The 7,612-nt window shown below is 40.0% G+C and overlaps 1 protein-coding gene across 2 annotated transcripts in view; it reads right to left on the reverse strand.

Moving 5' to 3' along the window:
• Nucleotides 1-217: 217 nt before the first annotated feature.
• LRRC4C (leucine rich repeat containing 4C) overlaps nt 218-7,612 on the reverse strand; it is a 154,641-nt gene continuing 147,246 nt past the window's right edge. For both annotated transcript variants that reach the window (XM_040638969.1, XM_040638968.1), the window contains one exon: nt 218-3,305. In XM_040638969.1, coding sequence (XP_040494903.1) covers nt 1,341-3,263 — 1,923 coding nt within the window. In that variant the 5' untranslated portion in view covers nt 3,264-3,305 and the 3' untranslated portion in view covers nt 218-1,340. The remainder of the gene's footprint in view (nt 3,306-7,612) is intronic.

A 7,612-nucleotide genomic window follows, 5' to 3' on the forward strand; every position in this document is an offset into this window, starting at 1 on the left:
TTCCACCTAACAGTAAAATTAGAGCTAGTTAATACTAGGCTGATATTTTTCTAATTATATTTCATATGGATCATGAGTGATTTGAGAACAAGAAGCGGGTCTTGTCAAGTGTGTACCCACAGCACTAAGATCAGTGTTTAAAACATAGAAGGTCTTTAACAATTACTGTGGAACTGAACTGAATTTGCTGATACTCAGCACCAAAAATTATTTTTCAACTTAGATAATTTAGAATACCTTCACATTCTCTTGTTGTACTTTAGCCAGTAGGACTTAATATAGGAGACAGTGAATAAATTATCATGAAACTTTCTTCCAAGTGGGATTGAATTTACTTCACAAAATCATTATTTTTTAATCTGAGCATTCTACAAAGGGTGCTCCTAATGAGAAGGAAAAAAAAAAAAAAAAACAACAACCCACAGCATCCTTGACTATAGATCCAACACTCAAGTCAGCTAATGAAATTGGACCCCATAGAGACGGATGCTGTGACTGAGTACAATATGTTTTTCTTTCTTAGAAAGTAGGAAATCCAATTACCTTCAAGTTTCTCACATTTGAGCCGTACTACAAATGAGTTGTGTCCAGGTACAGAAAAACCAACAATATTTTATTTATAACCTTATTTTTTAGTTTTTGAACTACAAATTCTGGTTCTAGAGGTGTTTAAAAGATCATGGGTTTTATAGATGTTCGTATGTAAATTAATCTGTTGTTTGCTTACTTTTTTCTTTTTTCTCTTTTTTTTCTTTTTTTTTCTTTTTTTTTTCCCTTTTTGCTTTGCCATTGAATGGTTCTCCTCATAAATACAGAACAGGTCATTACATGAAAAATATAAGATCTTGCATTTTTTTAATCTTGTTCTCTCTTAAAAATCTATTTCTAATATTGCATTCCCCATTGGACTACTTCATAAGGGCATGAGGGAAAGAAAGGAAAGAGAAAAAAAAAAGAAAGAAAGACAAAATAGACTGGATCTCACCACTAGAATTCACCATAAAAATCTCAAAGTGTAACAGAATTCTTACAAAATTTCCTAGGCCAGTTCTTTAGGGACTTGAGATCTCCTATGAAAAATATGGCAACCAGGGAAGGCAGGGATGAGATGTGGGAAAATAGTAAATAAGTGCAGCAAAAACAGGTTCTGAGGAATACACATAATTTTGTCTGCTTTAGATCACAATAGAATTTTTAATAAATAAATTTCTTTTCTTTTTTGTTTTTTTTTTTTGTAAAGACACTTTTTTGAAACAGTAGATTTAGCCCAGTCATTTGTGTCATTTTTAATAAACTGTCTTTTTTTTATTGTTTTTGTTTTCTGTAACTCTGTAAATGTTTTAGATCTGAGTCTCTTGTACATTGTCTTTAGAGTTCATTCGGATCAATAACGGTTCGTGCACTGAACTGTGTATTGAATTTATCGTGTTAACGGTCGTTGTGTGGTTGAAGGGAGATTTGTACGAGTTATAGTGATTTAGGTGCTCATGCTCGATAGCAGGCATGGGCAGGTGGCTTTCCATGGGCGTATCTCCTGTAATCTCATCATCCACATTAATGATTTCAACAGTCCTTGTTGGGGCGTGGTGGTTTTGCCGATGGTGCTGCTTCCTCATCTTGTAGAAAATGACCAGCATCACTGCAGCCATGAGTGTGATGGCCACAAAACAGCCAATGATGATTTTGGTGGTCTTCATGACCTCATCGATTCCGGGGATCCCACTGTTTATGTCAGTCACTGGGATGGTGAATGTTTTTTCTGTCGACCTTGTGCTCTGTGGCGTGAGAGAGGTGGTCACATTGGTGGTCTCCCAGTCGATCACTGGAGTGGGGCCCACGTTGTTATCTGTGGTCCGTGCCTCATCCTGAGAAGGTTCCATAGTCTCTACTGTGACGGTTGAAAAGTAAGAGAAAGGAGTAGTGGTTGCTGCAGTAACATTCAGGGTGGCAGAAGCAGTGGTATTTCCAACGGAATTACTCACCATACATGTGTACATGCCTGTGTCTTGCACGGTTACATTCGTGAAGTTTAACGTGCCGTCACTGAGCACAGCTATCCGCACTTTGTATGCCCCATGTGTCATGACCGTTCCATTTGGAGTAATCCAAGATACAGAGGTCAGGGACGTGGAGGCCCGACATTTCAGCTCAGCTGCCATGCCCTCAGTGACATTGAGGTCTGCTGGGGGCTCCACAATCACAGGAGCATAGCATGTGAAATAATTCTGGTCAAGCTCCCCGATGTACCTCCCTTTCAGATTGGGAGGAGTGTTACATCGAGCACAACAGGCTGTGTTGGAGGGGGCCATGTCTTTTATCCACCAACTGAGCCACAGTATGTCGCAGTTACAGTTCCAAGGGTTGTGATGTAAGTGTATCCTCTCTAGATGGTGCAAGGGCGTGAAGAGGTCGTGAGGCAGTAACGTTAGATTGTTGTGTGCCAAGTTTATCTCCACGAGGGACTGAAGGTTATCAAAGGCATTCCGTTCAATCACTTGAATCTGGGACTGGATCATCCACAGTTTCTGAAGGTGCATCAATCCCTGGAATGAGCCAGGCCTGATGGCCGACAAATGATTCCCAGAAAGATCCAGCTCATCGAGTTTTATGAGAGGTGTCAGGTTAGGGATTTCGCGGAGGTTGCACATGGCAAGGTTCAAATACCTCAAGTTGGACAGACCTTCAAAGGCACCTTCTGAGATGTATGAAAGCCTTTTCAATTCCCCCAAGTCTAGTCGGCGCAAAGAAGGGATTCTGTTAAAAGCATAAGAAGGAATGCTTTCGATGGGGTTGTTTCGCAACCAGAGCTCCTTCAGTTTAGACAAATATACAAAAGCTCCATTTGGGATGGTAGTAAGACGATTGTCAAAGAGTTCCAGAGTATTGAGGTTTGCCAGACCATTGAAGGCCCCGATCTCAATTGTTCTAATATGATTCCTACTCAACTGTAGGATTTCCAGGTGCCTCAAGTGCTTGAAGCTATTCACTTTGATGATCTGGATTTGGTTCTCGTGGAGGTTCAGCAGCCGCGTGTTGGTGGAGATGCCATCTGGGACCTCCCGCAGGTTTTTCCGGACGCAGATCACCTTGCTGAACTGGTTGCTGCAGGAGCAGACGGAAGGGCAGGTCTGAGCCCGCACCAGACCAGCCACCACAAGAAGTTGAAGAGCCAGCAGCACCACAAGCAGGGGGTCAAATAGGGCCCTGTTAAACCTAGGACCTATCATTATCTGCTGTGGATGTAAGGTCATCTTGTTCAACATTCATAATTTATCTGGTGTTGGTCCTTCTGGAGTTCAACTGCTCTGTAACATAAGAGCAAAAGAGAGTATTAGATCTCCTTCAGGTGTCTTTCTGGAGCAATGTCAGTGATACACTATATCAGCCAAAGCCATCATTTCTTAGACTAAGCAAGCAACAAATCTAACGTTCCTTATTCAGAGATGCAGCTCATATTTATCGAGAAAATGTTTCTGTACTTCAAATTAGCAGTCATCCACAGCCCATATCTATCCACTATGCACTCACAGAGGAGTGGAAGAATGAGGTCAAACACCTTACTACAGTGTTTACCAACCAAGTAGGACTTGAATGCCTGAGGACATATGAGATGTAGGTTCAATGGCCAGACCAGATTGAAGAAGTTCAGAAAATAAGATTTGGGGCTATACCCAAGAAACTAAAAGCTCCCTTGCAAAATCAGTAATAGCTGATATTTTATTGAGGATTCTTCTGTGTGCCAGGCACCATGGGCTATAGACTTCACAAGCAATCCTGTCCAGGATAGCTACATAATTTGCAGGGCCCAGTGCCAAATGAAACTGGGGGATGGCTTCTTAAAAATTATGAAGAATTTCAAATCCGTAACAACAGAGCATTAACCAAGAGCGGGCCCTTCTGTGAATGGGGCCCTTTTCAATTACATATGTTGCGTGGACTGATCCTTTCTCATCCTTACAGCACTGTTCTGAGGTAGGCACTTTTACAGTCTCCATTTACAAAATGAAGACATTTAATCATAGGGAAACTAACATGGCTGAAGTCACAAAGTTCGTAAGGACAGAACCAGGACTCACACGCTCGTCTGATTGGTCCAAGAGCATCTGATCTCAAACACTCCATGAAAAAGTTTCTGGGAGAATGATGGCAAAGGCAAAATATTTTTTCACGATTAATTTCTCTAAAATACCTTTTTTGGGGAATGACCTCAGCTGTAAACCCTGGCAACTTGACTTATCATACCTGTGAAGATACACTGAAACAATGGCATGCACAAACATACATAAACTTTGAGATTTTCAAATACCCAAACTCATTATAATATAGCAACTGCTACCTATAGGCAGACATACCGCAAATTAATCATTCCCATGAAACGTAACTTTTATGTGCAGAGGATACCTTAGTATAACAGAAATATTATATATCTTATACCCCTACTCTTACTGATTTTAAGTAGATTTGTGGGAAAGGGAATAAAATAACCATTTTTTGCCTCTCTTCCAGCACAAGAAAGAATTTTAAAGGAGCTTGGGTTACCCAGTGTATGTCCCACTCTTATCATCATTTGGGCACCTGTGTAATGATTTCTTCCAAAACTCCCATCTCTATCAACAGTGTCTCTTCTATGAGTCTCTTGGAAACAAAGGAAAAAAGGGATGGGGGATCACTACATTTCAACTCAAAAAGGCACTAATTTAGTACTTATTATGTGTCACCTCGGACAACTTACTAATCTTCTCTCCATGACACGTTCTCCTCACTTGCAAAATGGGAATGATAATAGTACATACCCCTTAGTGTTGTTGTGAGGATAAAATTAATGTAGATAGAGCACTTAGAATATTGCCTCCCACATGGCAAAAACTCAGTGATGTTAGATATTATTATTACTGTTCTCGTTGTTGCTTTTACCCAGACATCCTGCTGCGTACTGGCCATATAAAGATGAAGAATATCATCCTTACCCCTGAGGAAAGGAGAATTCAAAAGCTGAGACAGAGAAGCAAACAAATGAATCACAATAATCCATATTCATTGGTATGAGAGCAGGCCACTTTGGCACAAGGGCACTAATGTCAGATCAGCCCAGTCTGTGCTGGAAAATCAGAGGATTTTCCAAGAAGAGGACCATCTGATCTAGGTTTTCTAGAAGAAGTTGATTTACAAAAAAGGAAAGAAGACCATTTGAGGCAAGGATCATCTCGAGCCATGACAAAGACCCACGGAAGATCCTAGTACATCCAGGGACCAATAAACAGTTCCCTGTGCCATGGAATGGAGGGCCTGGGGAAGAGATTTCTTTCTTTGGGGCTGGTGCAGCTCTAAATTGACTTTTCACACTACCTAGTACTATGATCATTAGTCTCTGGTTCTGTTTCTCCCACTAGCCTGTGAACACCATGAGGACAGAGGCCATGTCTTGATGGTAGGCACTGGATAAAAAAGGCTATTGTAAATGTGCAGAAACAGTTACTATCTAATTACAACTCTGTGTATGTGTAATGATAGGCACTAATGTAGTAATCATGACTTTCTATCCTCTATATTTCTTTTCTTTCTTTCTTTTCTTTTCTTTTTTTTTTTTTTTAAGAGATAGAGCTTACCAGTGGGGGGTGAAGGGCAGAAGGAGAGGGAGAGAATCTTAAGCATACTCCACACCCAGCATGGAGCTCAATGTAGGGCTCCATCTCACTACCCTGAGATTGTGACCTGACCTGAAATCAAAAGTTTGGACATTCAACTGACTGAGCCACTCAGGTGGCCCTATCTTCTATATTTTCTTGGTATCTGGGGCCTTGTTGTTCCAGAGAGACCCCTCCTAGGGCTAGCCACTTCCTAGAGTTAGTAAAGGACTTACCCACAAGCATGCCTTTCATATTCAAACCAATCAACCTGAAGCCTGTATCCCAACCACCACCTTTATCAGGATCTCACAGGGCTAGCCAATTGCAAGCCTGCTTACCCTGCCTTCTCTTGCTTTCTCTCACAAACCATGATAAAGGCTCTTGCTCAGATTTTTCCTTACTCCTTCTACCCCCTGACTGACCCTGGTGCTCCCTTGTGTGGCCCCCGTGTGGCATGGCATGCTTCCTCCTCTTGGGAACTGTGAGTAAATAAATAAATAAATAAATAAATCTTCGGTGACAATTGTCTCCTGATTTGTTTGTCTCATCATACCGAAATAATAATAAAATCTACATTTTAAAACAACTAATCACTAAATAGCAGGGCCCTGCTCACCTTATTAATCTTGTTGATGGCTTTATAGGTTTATTCTATTGTCCCATTTCCACTGTGACAACAATGTGATTGATAGGCTTCTCACTCGGAGCTAGATTAGGAGTTATTTTTTTTTTATTGTAAATTTAAACATGACCTTAAAAACCCTTGTAGATTTCCACTTTAAACAGAACCCTACTTAAATTGTCGGTGACATGACCCCTGAAAATTTTTATTCATATGATTTGGTGTAGTTTTACATTTGTTCCCCTCTCTCCAGCACACACTTTTTAAGGTGACTGGGCATTTAAAAAATAGCACATAAAATCTCTGTTACATTAACTGATGGGTGTTCTTAGGATTGGGGTCCCAGGGTCCTGCTCCTCTAGTTTCCTGCCCGTCTCCCACCCTATGACTTTCAGAATCCTAGGTCTCTGGCAGTAGAGATATAGAGAAATAACAGATTGACTGGACAACAGCACAGAAGTGAAGAAGGGCTATCCTTTTCTCCTTAAAATAAGAAAGCAAAGGCAGCCATATCCCATGGTCAAGGGAGAAGGTTCTAGTAAAGACTTCCTAATTTAAATGCCCGCTTAAACCTTCATGACTCTACAACTGGGAAAGAAATTCACCTCTCTTTACTTTACTTTCCCATCTGTAAAAGGGGAACACCTTGTCATCTACTCAAAAGGCTTTAGTTAGCAATATCACATGTATATATGAAGTTACCAGCTCATAATAAGCAATATGTAATAAATATTTAAAACATATTCAAACTAAAAATAAAGTGATGGGACCCTCCGTTTCTTCCTCTTATATAAGATAGGAATAACACTAATATCTATTATTCATAGTTATGGTAAGGATTAACTGCAATGATCAGAAGCACGCTTTCATATGCAAATCCAATACGTTGCAATTAATTGTGGAGTGCATGTGTCTCTCCCTTTTCAATCCCCAGGCTGTTTTATTTTCCATTTCTCCCTTACTTCAAGGTCTTTCTGCTATTGCTATTAATGAGATTTCCTATAAATCAGTCATAAGTAACGATTTGTGAATTATAGCTGGTTCAAAGGTAATTTATAACCCACAGAAAATAACGCTTGGTACATGCACTGAATCGAATAAACTACTATCAACAAAAGGTTTTCTATTTCAAAATCTAAATTATGTTACTTTACATTAAAAGCCACGTTTCAACATCTCTTTCATAAGATGTTTTTATCACATCAAAAAGAAATCAATTTAAAAGTACGCACTATCCATTACAATGTCATCTGACAGCATTTATTTACAAATGGATCTCTATGGGTTTTGAATTAAACTGTAATACTTTTAGCCTTGTCCCAGAGGATGTTCTGACTTTGTCAACAGACCTTTCTTCTTTCCC

Source organism: Ursus maritimus, unplaced genomic scaffold (genome assembly GCF_017311325.1).
Source record: "Ursus maritimus isolate PB19 unplaced genomic scaffold, ASM1731132v1 scaffold_23, whole genome shotgun sequence".
Taxonomy (NCBI): domain Eukaryota; kingdom Metazoa; phylum Chordata; class Mammalia; order Carnivora; family Ursidae; genus Ursus; species Ursus maritimus.